General features: G+C 31.7%; 1 protein-coding gene across 26 annotated transcripts in view; it reads right to left on the reverse strand.

Moving 5' to 3' along the window:
- The window catches only part of DST (dystonin), a 592091-nt gene that overhangs the window by 124679 nt on the left and 445759 nt on the right, over positions 1-21653 (reverse strand). For all 26 annotated transcript variants that reach the window (XM_074237259.1, XM_074237251.1, XM_074237265.1 and 23 more), the window contains 9 exons: positions 18919-19464; positions 15139-15315; positions 13134-13257; positions 10214-10422; positions 9282-9599; positions 8618-8784; positions 5507-5663; positions 4128-4254; positions 1730-1792 (listed from right to left, as the gene is read on the reverse strand). In XM_074237259.1, coding sequence (XP_074093360.1) covers positions 1730-1792; positions 4128-4254; positions 5507-5663; positions 8618-8784; positions 9282-9599; positions 10214-10422; positions 13134-13257; positions 15139-15315; positions 18919-19464 — 1888 coding nt within the window. The remainder of the gene's footprint in view (positions 1-1729; positions 1793-4127; positions 4255-5506; positions 5664-8617; positions 8785-9281; positions 9600-10213; positions 10423-13133; positions 13258-15138; positions 15316-18918; positions 19465-21653) is intronic.

The following is a 21653-nucleotide window of genomic DNA, read 5'->3' on the forward strand; positions in this document are numbered from 1 at the left end:
AGGATTGTTTTAAGGACATAAATATTCCTCTCCTCCCTGTTCCTTCTCCCTTCCTACTTCTCTTACTCTTTTCTCTCTCTCTTCATGTATATCTATAATATGTAACCAGAAATATGTACTAAAATACAAAGTACTATTCAGACATAATGAACATATATATCCAAAACATCCCAAGGATTTATTGGGTAGAGTACTGTATTTGGAGTCAATTACAGCTTGTATCAAATACTTAATGTATGACTCTAGGTAAGACAGATAACTTCTTAGTTTCTTCATCTGTAAATTGAAGGGAATTTGAAGCAGTTGGAGTTGATGACCTCTAACTTTCCTTCTAGTTCTAAATCTATGACTGTATAATCTATGGCATATATTTCATAGGGTCATTTTGAAGATTTGACAAAATAATAGACATAAAACATTTTGCAGAACCTTAAAATCACCTCACCTCTCTCTCTCTCTCTCTCTCTCTCTCTCTCTCTCTCTCTCTCTCTCTCTCTCTCTCTCTCTCTCTCTCTCCCTCCCTCCCTCCCTCCCTCCCTCCCTTATGTGCAAACACAGATATACAAATTTTAAACAGGGTGGTGGGTGTTCAGAGCCTAGAATTTCATTTGTATGAGGAACTTCCACAAGTTTCCAGGAAGGAGACTACCTTAATATCTACCACATCATGCTGCTTCTTACTTAATAAATAGTAGTTTCATTGAATTGAACTGAAAAAAAGGCAAAAATGAAACTATTTCAAGATTTCAGAAGAGATCATTTCTTATGTGGAAGCAGGAAGAAAAAAATAGAAAAGCAACAATGAGCAATTGATGTTTGAGTTGACAAAAAAATTGTTAATATAATCACAGAAATTTAATAATACCCTAGTATTATCAAAATTGCAGTAATGTCTTCATCCCCACTATTAAGATATTTACTTTTGATTGGGCTGAGCTGAACCACACTCTAAAGTCCCTGTCATGCTGAGATTTTACTTTGTAAAGGAACCTAGCTTAAACTGAATCTCAGCATCTAATAGCCCTGCCCTCTACTGTTGGGATTTATGACATGAAGTGCAACAACCAGAATGAAGTAGTTTTCCTTGCCCAAATGGCCAAGGGGTCTCATGTCCAGGCCTTGTTACCTCATACCACCTCCTTCCTTTCTTTCCTAAAAGTATAAAGAACTTTTCATGGCGCTTGGTTGGCAAATCCATTGTGCTCTGCATTCAATAGGGTATCTCCTAGGGTTGCAGTTAGCTACCTTGTTATCTCAATTAAAGATGCTTTATTCTACTCATGGCTTTGATTTATTAAAGGACTTAACAGATGAGCCTGAAAGCATTTGTAGGATTTCAATTACTGAAAAACAAAATTGGGAAAGGATATTCAAAAGTATTTAAAATTGTATAGGCCATGGTGTAGAAGCAAAAATGTGCAGCAACATATGTTGGAGCACAGAACACAAAAAAGATCAAGGAGTTCAGGGGTAAACTATTGAAGGTTTAATTTGTTGTTTATTTTGTAGGGGGAAAACAGCATATATATATATATATTAGGAAAATAAATCAGTATAGATTTATGGAACCTATCAGAATCATCTGACACAGTAGAAAAATTAAATATTAAAATAGCATACCATAGTTGCAATTTAATCATTAGCACTATTTATGAATACAAATTGATTTTTGTCTTCCAAAATTGTCCTTTTAAAAATTTTACAATAAATAATTTAAATTATTACTCACCTTTATTTGTCAAGAATTCCTGCATATCTGAGGTTGTTTCTTCACCATTTAATACTGTTCCACCTTGAGAGAACAATAGTAATTTTACAATTTTGAAAAAATTCATAATTTCATAGTAGAAACTGATATAGACTACTTTACAAATTTATATACTCTTAATAGGTTTATTATTTTTTAAAGATGTGAGGATTTCAGGAATTCACCCTGGGGAATATTCCATGAGCACAGAGCATAATGGATTTCACAACCAAGAGACTCATGAAAAGTTCTTTATACTTTTAAGAGGGGAGAGGGGAGAGGGAAGAGGTAGGATGAAGCAGCAAGGCTATTTGAGAATTTAAAATATTATCATCTCTAAGTCAAAGTAAGGAGCAAAAATTCAAGGGGGCTATATCATGTGTATTTAGAACATTAAACTGATGGTTTTTAAATCATTAAATTACATGTTAAATGCCACATTAAAAGTAGCTTAGGCTAAGAATGACTTATGGCATGTTACACTAATAAAACAATTGCTCATCTGTTAGATATGCCACATTAAAAACAATTTAAGGTAAGATAGGATTACAGTATGAAATACTAACAAAACTGTACATTGACAACATTTGAAGTAATGACACCTTTCTAACCTCTCTCAAAGGCTTTCAACTGGCTTGACATCCCAGATTTGCTTACAATTATGCAACTTTGGACATGTAACTTCTCTGTCATGGGCCTCTGATTCCTCATTGTAAAATGAAAATTTTGGACTATATAATCTCTAAGTTTCCTCTCTGCTCTAAATCCTATGATCTTATGTACCACGTTAGGAAAAAATATATAATATTGGCTGGACTTTTATCAAAGAAGTTTCATAGATTTTAAATTTACAAAAAATATTTTAAGTGCTTCTGCTAAAATTTTTCCTTTCTTAATTGAAAATGCCACAGATATATGATAATGAGTAAAGCTATAATGTGGATGTTACAAGATCAATTTTGCCTTAGTAACTGACAGAAAAATGAAAATTAAAATTTTATTATTTAAAGTATATAGATATTGAAATAAGCCAAATGTATCCAAAAAAAAAATGTATGACTAGAATCTAACCAGGAGGGGAAAGAGGAGAAATTATCACACCAAAATATAAGATGAATCTTCCTTGCTATAAGTTTAATGGAGCATAATTAATGGTTGCCTTGGAGAAGTCCAGCTGGACAGTTAGTGTCACAATAGTGACAGCTGGAGGATAGACAAATAAGATAAATCACATAAGAAATTTAGTAACCTTCAAAATGAAGATATAGAACTTTCTCCATCACCAAGTCTGGGATTATCTGGCACTGATAATTAAATAAATGTATTTTGCCTTAATACAACATAAATCTGAAAATTATATAAATAGTTTTTATAAAGCATGGTTAAAAGTAACTTTTTAGAAGCTCTGGCTTAATTTTAAGCTATATAGCTCACAGATGTCTAAGGCACTATGTAATTGTTTACTGAGGTTGTGCCACACCATCTCAGACAGACTAGAAGAAAACAAGAAACCTACACTTTAAACAAAAGTAGATGTTTGCTCCTTTCCCCCTTTTCCTGAGACCAGAATTTTTTTCTTTATGAAAGCCTCCAACAAAGGCCAAAGTCTAATTCAAAGAGCAGTCTGTGTGAATCAGCTAGCCAACTCTAAAGTCTGTCCTAATTTTTTTAATTGAAAAAATATTTGTGGTTCTTTATTTCTTGCATAAATAAGTTCACTGAATCACTTTTAGTGGCCTTAGTAACTGACAGATAGAAAAATGGAAATTTTTCAATAAAATGAATATAAAAGTTTTATTTTTCAGTGTCTACTTTTTTAGGTAAATCACTAACTAGCAAAATGTATTTTTGTAAAGAATTGCTGTATATGCAGGTATATTCTTTTGTGTTAACTTTCTGTTTAAATCTTTAAACTTATTTTTATGCCTGGAAAGAAACTTATATGAGCTGATGCAAAGTGAAATGTATAGTGTACAAAAATAACAGCAATATAGTAAAGTTTGATCAGCTGCAAATGAATGGTTTAGCTATTCTCAGCAATATAATGATACTAGAAAACTATGAAAAAGAGAAAGAACTGATGGTGACTGAATACACTGAAGCATTATTTTTTTACATTCTTTTACTTAAGATTTTTTTTGGGGGGGAGGAATACTAAATTTTTTTATAATATGACTATTATCGAAATGTAATGCATGAGCACACATATATTATAACCTATATCCAACTGCTTGACTTCTCATTGAGGGCTGGAGTAGGGGAGGGAGAAAGGAAGAGAATTTGAAACTCAAAGGAGTAAAAAATAAGAATGTTAAAAATTGTATTTACATGTACCCATTCAATCAGCTCTTGGTTTAGATCATAACTGTAAAATACATACCTGATTTAATCACAGCTCTTGCCTTTGTAGGGGAAGTCATAGCACTTATTAAGTTACATAATGATGTTCCTTTGTTGTTTACTTTCTGAATCTCTGGTGCTTTTGAGCTCCACTCCCCTTGTAATTTCTTGAAAAGTAAAAACACATTATTTTTTCACCTTTGTTGTATTTTCAAATTAGTACATCCCTTTTCATTTTCTTAAATATATAGCAGGAGCAGTGATAATAATGTGTCCTGATTTGAAGGGGTGGATTGGAAAATGAGATAACATTCTAATTCTTTCCAATAGTCCCCCAGTGAGAGAGGAGTCACAACAAATCCTATCATTCTGTTCTTCCCCACAGAATGGAAGCTATTCTCATTCTAGCTGCAACTGTATTCCAAAATAACTGTCAACTATAAATCTAGCAAACTGTACTAGCTAACAGTGACCTTTCTAGAGTAAATGATACTGTTTTTAAAAAATGAATGAAATCACAAAGGTGTATTTGTTAGTGGGGTTTCAAAACTTAATAAAAAGAAGAAAAGGGAATAAAAATTAATTTCAGTTTTTTAGAAGACAGAAGAAATTTTATTTAGGTATGTCAGTGAGGAGAGCATGTAATACTCATGCTAGAGAATATATAAATGATTATCTCCAAATGACTTCTTTATGGCTTAAATATATGCTTGTGGGATGATAAAGAGTTGGTAACATTTGACAATAACACATTTTTAAATGGAATGATATATAACTGAGAGGCATTTTGTAAATTGATGAAGATTTGAACTCATAGTTATCAAGGTCTGGATTCAAATTCTACCAACTGTGATATATATATATATATATATATATATATATATATATATATATATATATATATATATATACACACACACTAGCAATGGGACTATAAGCTATTACTTAATTCCAAAGGATCCATGTTCTAAGATTATAAATTAAAGAAAATTAACCAGAAAGAAAACTCTGCATTAGTGGAGGGAGTTTCTACAAAATGAATTTCCTACACTCACGAAATCATAGATAAGGATAAAATAAAATATAACTATGCAGATTTTATAGGTAGAGGGACTAATGCTTTGGATTAGGATGTAATTCTTAATATTATTTTAAAGATCCATTATTTTATCCATTCCAATCATTCATCCAGAACAAATTCATCTCAATCTGAAGACTGAAAATCTAATAATTTTTTGGACAGAATAAATTGGTGTAAAATAATTGTTTCAAACAAAATAAGAATGTGTCATACACAGTCTAAAGACATGAATCAAACCAAAGCACTCATCAGCATTAAGCACTTAAACTCCATGTCAAATACAGATATAAAAATTATATTTAACCCTGTTCCCATATAATGTATAATAATTAATTTACCTTTGCTTCTTCCAAAGACTTTTTAAAATCATTTGCACCCATTGAAGACTGCATTATGGGAATTTTTTCTGTGACTTCTTCCATCCATGTCTTTAGGTATTTGACAAGGAGCTGAAAGGTTTCTTTTTGTTCCTGACAAGAAGATATTGCTTCTTTTCTACAAAAACAAAGGACAAAAATTAATTTCAACAAAAAACAACATATTCCAGATGAATGTGCATTGTCTTTATCAGTAATATCTCTGACAAAAACTATCACTGAAAGGAAAAGAGTTAAATTGTTAGTAATTGGTAAATCAAATACAACAGAACAAACAGCTGTTCAGCTGCCTAGATTCTCAATCTTATTCCATTCAACATTTTGAATTTTCAGGTCAGCATCATCTGTTTAGTTTTGAACTTCCTTGGGAAAGCAAGAGGTGAGAGTGATACTTAAGCAGCACCATCTCAATTGCAAGAAAGAGGGAAATTTCATAAAAATATAAATTCAGTATGACTATAATGGGACAGATTAATCTTGTTATTTCCATGAGTCTGAAGATTGAAGTTTAAAAATGTAGGAAATAAGCAACTATTTCCTCCTTTAGAAGATGACTATAGTTTCTAATTGTGGTCTGGTTAATAGAAGGAAAAGTAGTACTTACTTATTTCAGTTACATAGAAAGTTGGTCTAGTCAAACTTAATTGTCTACTTCCCAAACTGGATAAAGTTTAAACTCTGGTTGTGATTGGATAAATTCTATGACATAAACTAAACCTACTTCCACAGCTATTATTAATTATTTATTCTTTATGAATCAAAGAAGTTTCATTTCATTTTCCCTTGAACAGAAAAACATTATTGCAATTTTATAAAATGATATATATATTTTTAAAAGCTAGCAAAGTAGAAATAGACTGATCAGAAATCTCACATATGTAACCCAAAAAGGCCTTCCTCCTGACAGAGAACAAGTAGATAGAAAATAGAATAGACCTACCAATGTTTCTGTAATGGCCTGTTTTCATTTTTAATGAAACATATTAGGATTCCAACAAGTCTTACTTGGTAAAGCAAAACACAGTGTAAAGAGTTTCCTTCAACAAAGAAACTTTCAATTATATTTGTTATGTGTCAGTTAAAAATATAAAAGTCTCCTTGGCAGAGACCATAACAGAGATTACTTCATTCTAGCATCCTCTATCAGTATATCAAGTGAAGCACAAAAATATATATGCTAAGGGAATTCATCAGTCATTGAGAATATCTTGCACATAGTTCAAATGGAAAAGGGATTTCCTATAGACAGTGAAATCCTTAAGATATTCCTGTCTTGGGGAGGCTAGGTGGTGCAATGGATAAAGCACTGGCCTTGGAGTCAGTAGTACCTGGGTTCAAATCCGGTCTTAGACACTTAATAATTACCTAGCTGTGTGGCCTTGGGCAAGCCACTTAACCCCATTTGCCTTGCAAAAACCTAAAAAAAAAGGTATTCCTGTCTTCTGTGAATGACTTTATGTATCAAGTCCCCCAAAATTATTATTATATTGCTCAGATCATGGCATTCAGTTGAATGGACAAGCCTTTGAGTTAGTACATCCACACATCTCCCTTGGACAGGTGCTAGTTATGGGCAAAGATCTGGGTACAGATTTGAATTATATGAAGAGAGCAGGCTAAAAAGGATTTAGGTATCCTTAGGGTTTTCAACAATCTCAAGTTTTTAAATAAATCTTTTAAATAAATCTCCTTATTCCCCCATGGTGAGATATTTCCACCTATCGTGGAAGATTGCAATCTCCAAAGAATCAAAATGGTAAATAATTCAAAAGGCAATGGAGCAATGAATGGTGTCTGAAGCATATTATGATATGTGACATACTTGAGGAACATAAAAGATATCATTCAAAAAATGTATGAAAAAAACATTATGTAGACTGTTATGTATCCATCTAGAGCAAAGAACAAAAAAAGGCAGAATGATAACATTCAGCATGGGGCTGGCATGTGCATTTGTACAAGTCTGTGGCATACTGGACCATAAGAAATTCATGAAGTTGAACTAATTAGTAACAACTGTGGAGGTTATAAATTGATCCAGTTTGAAAGAAGTTCTTTTTTTGTGTTATGTAATGGGAGAGAATAGTACTATCAGTAGGACAGAGAGTACTCACAAGTTTCAAGCAGAGAGCTTCCCTAATGCACATGTAAGATGTTAATTTTTCTTTCATATATATATATATATATATATACATATATATATGTGTGTGTGTGTGTGTGTGTGTGTGTGTGTGTATTTAAAATGTAACATTTATCTGCTTAGACTTTTTAGTCTCAATTTCAACAAATCCTTTGTACTGTTAAAATTCTAAAAAGAAAAGAAAAGATGTTCTGTGGGATTTAGTATGAAAGACTAATTTATTTTTGGTAAAGTTTAATCATTCCTTAATCTCAATTTAAAATTTATCCCTTGAAGTTTTCATATACCTTATTTGTCCCATTAACTATAATTATTAACAAAAAAACCCATCTTATTAAAATGACAGAAAATTTTAAGGAGTAATCACAAGGCAGCTATGTGATGCAGGTGACCTGAACCTGGTGTCAAAAGGATCTAAGTTCAAATCCAGCCTCAGCCACTTGATACTTATTAGCTGCATGACCTTGGGCAAGTCATGTAACTCCACTGCAACACCAAAAAAAAAAAAGAGTAAGCACAATTTGAAACACCTTTCTAGATCAATTTATTGCTCTAAAAGTCACTAGATGAATTTCTGATATCAATGTCATTTCTATAATGGCAAACAGTATTAGCAAAAAGTTTTAGAGACTAATAATGACTTCTAAAGAAATATCATTGACTATTTTAAAAATTCTTTTTGAGCAATTTTTTCTCAAATAATTCATACTAATTATGTGTAGAAAGTTATGAATCTCACAAATACATGAAAAAATAGTGTAGTCAGTTTTAATAGAATAAAAAATTAAAATTAAAATATCAAGTTAAGTAGTATTAAGGCTATTCAGAAATGTATAAAACTCATTTTAATACTTATGCATAAATGGTTCAGAAATCATTCAATTTGGATAAAGGGAATAAGAGGGAATAAAGTTATAGTAAGAAAATCTTACTTTTCTTTAATGATATCCTCCAATTCCTTGAACTTCTTTGACAAAGTATTTGTTTTTTCCAAGAGTAAAGCCTTATCCCCAGGGAAACTATGGACAGACACTTCCTTCAAGAGGTTTTGCAAAGTTTCAAGGTCTTTTTTGCAATCTAAGACTTCATTATTAGACTCCTGGAAAACAATAATATATTTAATTAATTTCATTACTATTATAATATATTCCCAGATGCTCTTGGCAAACTAAGTTCCAGGGAACTCTGCTCAAAAAGCTGGAATCCTGCCTCCCACCCCACTGAAGATCTATATGCACAAAATAAATATGCAAATAAATTGAAATGGAATATATTAAAGATAAAATATATATATATATATATATATATCTCAAGCTATGTCATTTAAAATTTGTTATATTTTTTCATATTCTATGTCAACATTCTTTTTGGTATATTAGCTATAAAGGATGTCATTAACAGGAAACTGAGTAGCAGTATTTAATTCAATCTGATAAGAAATTTCAAGAGGAGCAATATTTTAAAAGATCTTTTAAAAGACTTTCTTGCTATAAAATAAGAGCAATTAAAAGTTATTCACAAATTGTGAGTTTGTAAACTTGTACAACATTCCAATTCACTTAATGAGCATGAGTTCTTAGGTGTCAGAAGACCTACTTGAATATATTGAGACAATTCATTAACATCTTTTCCTGGAGCATCCATTTCAATAAGTGCCTGAGCTTTTGTTTCAAAAAATGACTGAAGTTTTTCTGAAAGTTTTTCAAATGATTCTACTTTGGTTTTTAGCTTCTCCAAGTTATCAAGTTTTTCTTTGTGTTTTTTACTGGCTTCTGAAAATCGAACTGACAGGTCCTTCATTTTGGCTTGCAGAGAAGATGCAGTGGATGGGTCTGTTGTATCCATAAATTTCTTCACTTTTTCATTCATGGCTTTTATACTACTCTGGCGACCTGCAATATCCTGCTCCAACATCTAAAACAAACCACACATTGCATATTTACAAATAAAATCTCAGAGACCTTAAGAAACTGACATTCTTAACATTTCAAGCTTGAATAACCTGAAACTACAGAACATTAACAGCTTGGATTGAATTACAAATCTAAATTTTCCCCTAAGGAATCCCATTGCCATATCTCTCTTTAAAGGAAAGAAGAGAACAGCTGGTATGTTGCATTAAAGACAAGGGAAAGAACTGCCATTCAACAAAACCCAGGATCTGATGGAGCCTAGGGATTATTCATGGTCAGAAATCTTAAAAGGATAGATGACAAAAAGGTTGATCTGATTGACCTACGTGCAGCTGGTTGGAGCAGAGATAAACAAGGTAAAACACCTTGTAAGCACTACAAATTATATAAAATTTATGAAATTGTGCATATGGCTTCAAGAGAAATGGTTTTGCCTTTCTGATGATAGTGCATATATGCTTAAAAACAACATTTATCAACATTTAGCTATAATAACTCCTATTTTTCTATTTTTCTTAAAATCTTCTTAAATCTAGCTATTCTTATGATCTTTTTTTCCCTTCTTTTGAAGGATAGTTTTAATGTTTTAGGTTTTTTTTTTTAAATAATACTTACCATATTTTTACTGATGATGTCTTGGATGGCAGTAGAGTTTAAGGGCACTTGACCTTGGTCCTTCAGAGAATTTTCAACACTCTCCATCCAATCCAGCATTTCATCTAAACCATCCTGCACACTGAGGGATCTGGTTAGGGTAATCTGGAGTTTTTCATTCCGTTCATTAATAGATTTAGATAAATTATCATATCTCCCAACAATGTCATCTGATTATAAAAAAAATGCAGTAGATTCATCAAAATTCTTTCCATGCTCTTTTGGTTTTTTTAAGGAAAATGCTGAATTAGCATTTCAGAAATTTGAAAACTCAATGGAAAAGGCAAGATGTTAAATGACAATATAGCACCTTAAAAACTAAAACTTAATATTAAAGTAAAACATCAAAATGGAAAATGTAAGAAAAAATTGTAAAAAAACTACTCCCTATATACATCTATATACAAGATATTCAAACAGCATTAGTGCTGTTTTTAAGCTTTAAAATATTTAAAAAAATTTAAACTATAAAAGCTTAAAACTTCACTAAGAATTTTGGGACTCCCTGAATATTCACATCTGTGATTTAATTTTTAACCATATCTCCCCCACCATAATTAATGCTTTGTTTAGAGATCAGAGTAGCAAACATTTGAAGTTAAGGTTGATACTCAATCTGTCACTTCAAATTAACTATAGTTATTGAAAACTGTTTGGGAAAAGGTTCCAGGCAGAGACAGCTGCTTATAAGAATCAGCAAACAAAGTTGTCAAGATTTATCAAGCTGTGCCCATGAAAAGTGTTCAGCCAAAGACTTCTGACATTCTTCACTTGCTAAGTACTCATTGTATGTATATATATATATATATATATATATATATATATATATATATATGTATATATATATATATATATATATATATTCTTAATGGGATTTGAGGGAAAATAAAAAAAGCATTTAAAAATTCACTTAAAATAGAAAGAAAATATCAAGTCTATGAAGATTTTCCCCTAGGAATGGATTGTTATTTCAATGAAGTATCATACTCAGGCTTTTCTGCATATGTTTACCAACATATAAAGAAAGCAAGTAATAGCTACTAAAGAAATTTTAATCCATGTACTATAAATTAAAATATATTCTCAGTTATAAGGGTCTAAAGTATAGTTGTGAAGTAAGTAAGCACATAGTGATTTTCAGTTAGATAGGAAGCTTTGGATTTTAATATTAATGCATATGAAATTACTATATCATAGGTCTGAGACTTCTAAAAAGTTCAAAGACATTAACACTTAACTATTCATTATCTATCCCCAGGAAAAAAGTCAAATTATCTGTTTTTAACCAAATATTTTATTTATCAGTCATTGACCAAGAATACTCATAGTTATTTTGGGATGTAAATTTAGTTTTATGTTCTTGCATTTTCTGTGGTACTTTAGCAAAAGATTTTTACTTCAAATATCTTTGTAAAACAGGAAATCCCTTATAAACATTTTGTGAATGTAAGTCTATTTAATGTAAGGACAAAATTTATTTTAACATAATGAACATTTTTGGAAGGCTCCAGTTAGATTAGATGTCCTTCAAAGTCTTTTCTAGCTCTAACGTTATGATCTTACGTACTACATGATTGTCCAACTTTTTAGCTTCTTTGGGTTGCATTGCCCAACAAAAACTTGTCAAGGGTCAAAAATAAAATTTAATATGTATTTATGATATGTATGCTATATATATATACATTTGATATGATAATGTAAATCATATTACAATGAGTATAATAATAAAATGTAATAATGCCACAAGAATGGGCTTTTAGGGTTGCACGTGACCCACAGATTAGACATACTTGCAAAGTTCAACAGAAACATTTTACATCAAAAAACACTTCCCCTTCCCCATCATGCCAAGCCTCAAAATAAAGAGCTCTCTTAGACTTTCAGTGGTTTTTAGGTGATTATTATTGTCATTGATATTGCTTTTGAAACCTTGAAATGTCATTAAGATGCTCATATTATTCTTTGAAAGTATACCAGGAAAAAGTCTCAAAGTATCAAAATTCCATAGACTGTACCACTATACTACATTTTAGGCAAAGAAAAATGCAACCTATATACACAACCAGCTAGAATAAATACTCAGATATTGGTATCCAAAGACATATGTATCACTAAACTATACTTCAAACCTTTATGATTTTAATTTACATTATATTTTAATTTACAGTATATGGGTTAAAACTTCTCTAGTAAATATCTGTCTAAAAAAAATATTTATCTGATGGTCAACAAATATAAGAAAAAAAGCCCTGAGGTATAAGTTTCCATTCCATTCTCAAATACTGAATAATTTTTTGCAAGATATAAGACTTCAAGGGAGTTAATATTCTTCCACAAAGCAAATTTACAAGGACATAATCCCATCTTATCTTCTGTCTAAAACATGTTATTAGAATTATTCAAGTCACTCTTGTTTTTAAGCATATTTAACCATCTACTAATGAAGAGTTTTAACTTACACACACAGAGTTATAGAAACAAGAAAGTTAAAGTTTAAAACCCATGTGTTTATTCATTTGACATTATTTATGGAACAACTATTGGATTAAATACACATCTCTACCCTAGGTTGAATGGAGATTACAAAGGAAGAAGTTCCATTCTCATAGAGTTCACTAATCTTGTTAGAGAAGAAAACATCTATTTAAAAAAATATGTACAATTACAACTAAATAGGACTTCCTGCGATTGCTGAATAAGCCCAAAATAAAGTGGAGTATTGCTGGCAAGATCTGATAGCAAACATAAGTAGCGTTCTGAAGGGGGGAAGAGATGATTTCATAGACTATAAGAAATGTAATAGTGAAAAAATTCCTTCATCACTTATTAAATTGACTGCATTTAGCTAGTGAATCAAGAGAAGAGGAAGTTAATAGCTTACCCAGTGTTTTCTGTATATCATTCTTGTCTGGCAACAAAGCTCCCCTGGTGTCTAAAAGCACTTCTGCTTTTTTTTTCAGTTTTTCTACAGCAACCTGGTAGTTGGACACTTGTCCTTGAAGAACCTGTGGAATTGAATGATTTTTTTCACTTAGATGGTACTCAGTAGGATCAAACAGAAGCTTCACAGTATATAAAAGCTACCTCAGTAAAGAGGGCACAATGGAACTGTGCATTATTATAAATCTAATTTTAGATTGGAAGTAAATAGAAAGGACAGTCAGAATATTAGGAATCTATTTTTCAAATATGAACTTGCATGTGTCTATAATGGTCTGCCTGGCTCTCTGACCTATTCTTGCTGATGTTCAGAAGTACCACATGGATGGGAGGACCTACACTCAGAACTGTAGGGTTAATCCTGGTCCTAGACAAGTGATTTCTTAAGAATGCTATTGGGTCAGCAACCAGTCAGTTTTGCTACTGATCCTGCTTTGATCTTCGTGATTTACCCCAGAGACAGGGTCTCATACATTTACCCATAAGTTCTCAAGAGGTAATGCTGACATATACAAACTTTAATTCTGACTGGGTGAATTCTGAACCTATCAACTACCATTTGGGCTACTACTGATGATCCATCCCATTCTCCTTTACCGAAACTAATACCTTTCTTTCTATCCTCGTATGTGTACTTTCTGCTTTAGCTGATTCTCTAGTCCCAAATCTATGGGGCAGTTAGGTGGCACAGTGGATAAAGTGGAGTCAGGAGGACATAAGTTCAAAATTGACCTGAGACATTTACTAGCTCTGTGACTCTAGGCAAGTCACTTGACAGTCATTTCTTCAGTTTCTTCATCTGTATAATGAGCTGGAGAAGGAAATGGAAAACTACTCCAGTATTTTTGCCAAGAAAACCTCAAAAAGGATTGAAACTACATAACAAAGTTCCAAATCTACTTTTAGAATGAATATTCCCACATGATAATATGTAAGTTGTGTCCCCTTAGTATTTGCTTAAATGAGCAATCTCCCTCTCTTCTTAAATATCCAAAGTTACATTTCTTTCACTTGACTTGGGACACTTGGCCCTTAACTGAAACCCGGTTATAATAGCATTATACAAAAGCTTTTCCTTTAACTATTCTTTGTAGGAAAACCCAAAAAATATTCATGAAGTCAGATTTTTAGCAATTTACAAATTGTGTCTTTCAACACAAATTTCCATTTCTTTGAATGACATTATATTTTCTATGTCAATCTTGTTTTTCTGGTTTCTTATGTACAAGTTCTTTGTAAAAGATCTATGTAACCTTTGTTTAATTTTATATTTTTACTTTATGTATTTTTTATGCTCTTAAGTATCTTCAGAGATATTTTAAACTACTAGATTTATTTTTTTTAATTAAAGAGCAGTCATGAATCTCTTCATTAGACAAGTTATCATCAATCCAAAAGCAAGTTTTTTTCTAGTCCCTTCTCCATTCTTAGAGATCCCAGTGGAGATCCTACTGATCTTCTGAACTAAATTGTTAGATACCCAATAGTGAAAATTTCCTCAACCATGTTTCAAAATCACATAAATTGATTGAGTCAAAATAATTTTTGCATCATAATTTTGCAAAATATTTCCCCCTTTAACTGTTTCTTAGCAGTATGTAAACATATACAGATCTCCCTCACTTTCAACATGTCCTTGAGTAATCTTGTACTCATTGATTTCATTTCCTCACCATTTATTAATTTATTCCTCAACTCCATAACTTCTGTCTCTATCATTCATCATCCATCTACTATCTCCCAGTTGATGTCCTCTATTGATCTTCATCTTCCTTAACCTTTCTGCTTCTGACATTGTGTCTACCTGAAGCTATTGTATTCTCCTCCTCTATAACACCAGGTTGTATATATGTATAAACATAGGACTTAGAAATAATGTAGACTCCAGATCTATGGATTTATAGATAGGAATGGCTGTTTTTCTTTATTTCATTCCCTTCCTTTACCTTAGTTTCTTCCAGTTGGCGCTGAAGATTTTTTGGATCTGTGGCAATGGGTTCCAATAAGTGCTTGTTTGTTGCTGTTTCACAGGCCTGAAGCCCAGAGAGAAGTCCAGAAGAGGCATCTTCATAGTGCTGATATTTATCTACCAGATCCTTCAGATTATTTCCAAGGACACTGCACTGAATTATTAGAAGAGAATGTTTAAGAATACCTTATTTATCATTACTGGCATCTGGACCAAAGTGGCTTTCAGAAGGCAGCACCTTAGATAATGTAGTTTTTAAAAACATTCAAGAATTTGCCATTGATTGAAACATGCATTCCACATGGCTTACTTACTTTAGATTCAGTTTAACCCTACTTCTTCCAGCAAGTCAAAGCATGAGAAGAGATATTTCTTATTTTTACCCATTTCAAAAATATACTTAACTAAATTTTAAACATCAATGAGCTTCAGGGAAAAACTAAATACTGCAGAAAAAGTAACTACTATAAAGTTTCTACTTTTTGATGTTTTTAATTTCTCTTAATAACCAAAATAATAAGGGAGGTTAAGCAATAACCTGAATGACAGTTAACTAGATATGATAAAAAAAAATCACTTTAATCAGAGAAATCAAAGCTTGGCAATATTTTCACATATAAAAACTTAGCCTTAGGACATAAGTGTCTTTAAGAATTACTGAAGACCAGCTTCAAATCAGGATTTGAGAAAGCAGAGTAGATAGTTAATACTTTGAGTGACTTGAATAACTTTAACCTAGGAGTTAATAATGGAAAATGAATAACAATTGAGTTGCTTTTTAGAGGATGAAAAAGTGAGTAGAATCTCTTGAGCAGAAAATATTCTGGTATTTGAATTTAAAAGAACCTTCAGGTTTTTATGAAATCTACACTAGAAATTTCCATGTTATGGATCTGGGGGAAAAGGTTTTCAAGTTTAGAGAGTATATTTTTCCCTCAAAAGTGACATTAAAATAATCCTCATGATTAAGTTGTGATAAGAGTGAATTTGGGGCTTATTTCTTTGCTGTTAGAGTAATGAATTCTATTAGGAACAGATATAATAGTCTTGGCCAAATCACAACAGGAATCCCTCAGGATAGGTTAGGTAGCTAGGGAGAAGAGATCTCCACTTAGTCAACAGAAAATTCTTACTAATGGATATAATAGTTTTGAGAAGATGCTACAAGAAAATGCTACGGGGCGGCTAGGTAGCGCAGCGGATAAATCGCCAGCCCTGGAGTCAGTCAGGAGTACCTGAGTTCAAATCTGGCCTCAGACACTTAATAATTACCAAGCTATGTGGCCTTGGGCAAGCCACTTAACTCCACTGCCTTACAAAAAAAAAGAAAAACTTAAAAAAAAGAAAAAGAAAGAAAATGTTACAAAGACCCCCTGAGAAAATATGAGATATTATTCCAGTTTTGGGCACCAGCTGAGAGGCATCAAAGAGAAAGGACCTTTGTATGAGGACAAAAAGAGAAACAAGAATATTCTATAAGGTAGTTGGGAAAAATAGAATTTAAATTGGAGAATTTATAATGTTCCCATATTTCCTTTCCCTTTATACAAAACTCCCTTAATTAGAGCACATACAAGTATGCAATTAAGGATTTGACACTAAATGTCTAAAGACCTGTCTACTCTAAATCTATGTCCTTGTAAACTACCAGTTCAAACATACTGTTTGAATAAAAGGTATCTTCATAAATATGCTGGGAGCTTGAAGGACTTCTCTATCCTCTGCCAAAAAATATAAAAAAACTAAGAAGGGTTAAAACTAAGAGTTGCCAAGAAGGTGATAATCTGTTTAATATAGGAAGTTATTCATCAGGATACCCTCCACTAATGATAGAAAAAGTCTAGTTAAAAATAGACAAGAGTTACAAATAAAATTGGAGAAGGTGAAATAGAAATTGCTTGGTATCTGTACATTTCTCTATAAATCATAATGCTACTGAAGGAAAATGAACAGAATTTATTTGATTATTTTTAAAAAATGGCTTACTGAGAAACAGATGGATTAAAGAATGTATCGTTTTATTAAGGACACACTATAAATTATCCCTCATTAAAAAGTTAGCATTAGCTAAATCACTGACCTATTTTTACAAGTCCTAAAAACATCTTCCTCATCCATAAGATGAGGTTGGACTCCTACCACTGAAATTCCTGATTCTATGATTTTAACCTAGAAAAGAAACGGTGTTAGAGGCATATTTTTGTTGTTCTGCATAGGAATATAGTAACTATCATGTGGTTTGTCTTTTTTTCTCAGTTTCTTTCCACCTACTCAGGCCATTTATTATTAAAATGCCAAAAGCCTACACAGCTAGAGGGTTGATACTGTTATTTTTCTACAGGGCAATGCCCTTGAGAAAAACAAAGATCCTAGAAGCCAAGAAAATGGTGAAGAAAGGTCTGGTGTTTTATTTGGCTTATGAAGGCAGTCTGCCTTGCTAAGGCTTCTAAAAGTAGTTCTTAATAATTCCTAAGGTGCTTAAAAAATGAAATAGCTCTCCCTGTCAAAAAAAGTTAATAAAGACTAAAATAGTCCCCAATTCATTAGGTGTTATAACATTTACACTGAGTGAACATATTTACAAGATAAAGTGTTTGTTGAGTTAATTCATAATCACTTTTACCAACTAAATAAGTATTAGAAATAGGTTACAAGTTTACAACTGATACATAGTCTCCCCCTAGTGGCCAAGGAGTAACCCAGATACAGACTTGCCTTGGAAATCATATTGAATTGGGTTTTTTTTTAAGTTAAGGCTCTCCACAATTTAAAACAATTCTGAAGTTTCACTGCACCAAGCAAATTGTCAAATATGAGAACAATCAGTATAAGATGGACTATAGAAATAAAGGTATTAAAAATATATTGTCTCAACATTTCTAGAAAGCAATTTGGAATCATGCAAAGTGAGTGACAAAAATGTCCATATGCTATGATCCAGACATTCCATCACTAAGTATATTTGCAAGAAAGTCAATGACAAAAAGACTCACTATGAAACAAAATATTTATAACATCTGGGGGTTTTTGGTAACAGAAAAGAAATAAAAGCAAAACTAGTGGTCTATCAATTGAATAGTAGCTTAACAAGTTGTGGTCTGTGACTGCAATAAAATATTAATGAACTTTAAAAACCCATAGCCATGATGACTAGGAAAGCATTAAAGCCATTTATGAACTTATGCTAAGTAAAGTAAGTAGAACCAAGAAAATGATTCAAACAATCCAAGTGGAAAAGACAATCAAAAAACTTGAAACCAAAAAAGTTGTGAAACTATAACAGCTAAATTTGGCAACAAGGAAGAGATATGAGACTATCTTTCCCCCTACACACGCACCCTTTATTTTCCATATCTGGGACACTGAATATGATGTCAGACATCTTTTGTGTTGATTACTTTTGCTGAACTTCTTTCTCCTCTCTTTTTTATTCTCTGTGATAATGGATGACAAACAGTGAGGGAGATACTTAAGAAATGTATATAATTTTAAAACAAAAATATCAATTAAATGTTTATTTTAAAAATCATTCTTTTCAAAAATTTCATGTACAAATTCAGAAGAAGGGAAAGATAAAAGAAAATCAAGGTAAAAAAGGTCTTTTTTCCCACTTTTAATTTTAGACTTCTTTAACTCATGTAATGATAATCAAATGATCTTTCAATATATAATAAATACAATAATCAAGATTAATGTATTTTATCAAATATAATCTATTCTCTACTCCTTTCTCCCAGAATTAAAAAAGAAAAAATACCTTAGAATAGAGAGATTTGAAACGGTCACTGGCAAGGTCCAATTTCCCCTGAACTTCCTTATATGTTGCAGAAGTATCAAAATTATCCTTGTTGCTTTTTCCACCATCTCTTTTGCTGCAAGACTTGGCAGCCTCCAAGACGCGGTGACCAGAAATTGTAATGTACCTTAAGTCACCTTTGTGAGAAATGACATCTTCTGAAAAACTTTTCTGCCTCTTTAGCTTGGTCATTATCCCACTGAAATCATCAGCACCAGCCTCTAAGTTCTCAAGTTCTTGCTCTGATTGCTGAAGCCAACTGTCAAATTCACTGTAGTCTTTGTCAAACTTTTCTAATTCTTCTTGCAAAGAGTAGGTTAATTTTACTTTCTTCTCTGATTCTTCCAGGGCTGTCTCATACTGAGTCTTCAATTCCTTCAAGTTCCTCTGTAGTTTCTCTTTTTCTTCTGAAGACAGATAATGACCCTGTTTCTCAAGTAAAGCTTGTGCAGACTGGGTAGCTATAATAACTGCCTGATGCTGAGAAACAATTTTCTCATGCTGTGCCTAGAAAGAAACATGAAAATCTAAATTCATTTCAAAACCAGCATCCTGAAGTTTAACTTCCACTTTTATTCAGTCTTCCATCATGTCAATTTCATGAACTTGTACCAAAATAATTACCATTTTCAAGTTCTCAAAATATTTAGAGGTAGCTAAATATTCCATTAGAGGCTAGAAAATGGAGAGTGCTAGACTTAGATGCAAGAAGACCTAAGTTTAAATGTTCCCTAAAACACTTGCTATTTAACACTTGACAAGGCATTTAACTTCTCAGTCTTAGTTTCCTCACCTTTAAAATGGGAATAATAAACCATAGCAATTTAGTATTTGCCAAACTCAAAGATCCAAACTTTTGGGACAAAAACTCATTATTTGACAAAAACTGCTAGGAAATCTGGAAAACAGAATGGCAGAAACTAGGGATAGAACAACATCTTACAACATATTCCATGTGATTTAGACATAAAAGGTGATATCATAAGCAAATTAGAAGAACAGAATAGTGCATGTCAGATTTATGGATAAGGGAAGAAATTAGAAATAAACAAGATATATACAGAGAAAATGTGAAATGGATAATTATGACTATATAAAATTTAAAGGTTTTTGTACAAATAAAACCAAAGCAAACAAAATTAGAAAGCAAACAGAAAATGGGGGGGGGGGAGATTATAGTAAGAGTCTGATAAAGGTCTCAGTTCTCAAATATATTGACAACAGAATCAAATATATAAAAATTCAAGTCATTCCCCAAATTGATAAATTGTCAAAGGATATGAACAGGCAGTTTTCAGACAAATTAAAGGTATCTACAGTCATATGAAAAAATACACTAAATCATAATTGAAGAAATGCAAATTAAAATAATTCTGAGGTATTACACCTATCAGATTCGATAATATGACAAAAAAGGAAAATGATAAATGCCCATTAATCCATTCTGAAACCAATGAGATTTTTAAAAGGTGAGGAAAGGGGAGGGAAGAGAAAAAACTATCTGTACAAAACTCATTATAACTCTTTTTTATTAAGGCCAAGAATGGTTTCTACCAAGGAGATGTCCACCAACTAGGGAATGGTTGAACAGGCTGTGAGATATGATTGTAATGGAATATTACTGTGCTATAAGAAGTGATGAGATAGATAAATTCAGAAAAACCTAGAAAGAATTAAATGAACTGATACAGAGTGAGCCGAGCAGAACCAGAGAATATTGTACACAGTAACAGCAATACTGTGAATAACTATTCTCAATTATATTGTGAATTCACTATTCTCAATAATACAATGATCCAAGCCAATCCCAAAGGACTCATGATGAAAAATGGTATCCATCTCCAGAGAAAGAACAATGATGTTCGGATACAAACTGAAGCATACTATTTTCACTTTCTTTTTTTGTTTTGACTTTTTTCTCCACAAAATAACTAATATAGAAATGTTTTACATAATTACATTAGTTATTATGTAAAGAAGGGATAAATTTGGGACTCAAAATTTAACAACAAATATTAAAATTGTTTTTTAGCTATAATTGGGGAAAATAAAATATTTTTAAAATAAATATAATAGGAATAATAGTATCCAATTCACAATGTTGCTGTAAAGATTAAGTGAGATAATACATGAAAACCATTTTGAAACTTTAGAATGATATATGTATATAAATGCTATCATCATTATCATTATTTTAACCATGCATTTAAAAATTCAAGAGTGAGTTTTTTATCACCTTTTATTTTGTTTTAAGAAACTTTTAATCTTCTCTACTAGGAAGTACCCTGCCTTCAGATTATTTTAGGAAAGGCATGTGCTTTAAAGGAAAATCTGAACTTCAAAACAATACTTCCTTTTATTCATTACATTTCTATAGAATCCTAAAATTTTTTAACAGTTTCATTAGCAAAATAACACAATACAAGATAGAATTAGGAAAATGCCATGGAAGTAGAAACTTTATAATTAGGTTTGAAATTATAAGTGATCAAAATGATCAAATCAAAAATTATACTTTGGCTAATGTCATTCTGAAGAACCAAAAGGAAAAAATGTGCTCCAGTTTATAAAAGGAAGTAAAGAAGAAATGCAAGAAACTTGAGTAAGCTGATTATTTGAACATTTTTATGTCTGTAAATTACTTTATAATAGTTTGAGGCACTAAGATGATTTGTTTGGAGCATGGTATTAATTTT

This window comes from Macrotis lagotis, chromosome 5 (assembly GCF_037893015.1).
Source record: "Macrotis lagotis isolate mMagLag1 chromosome 5, bilby.v1.9.chrom.fasta, whole genome shotgun sequence".
NCBI classification, from domain to species: Eukaryota; Metazoa; Chordata; class Mammalia; order Peramelemorphia; family Peramelidae; genus Macrotis; species Macrotis lagotis.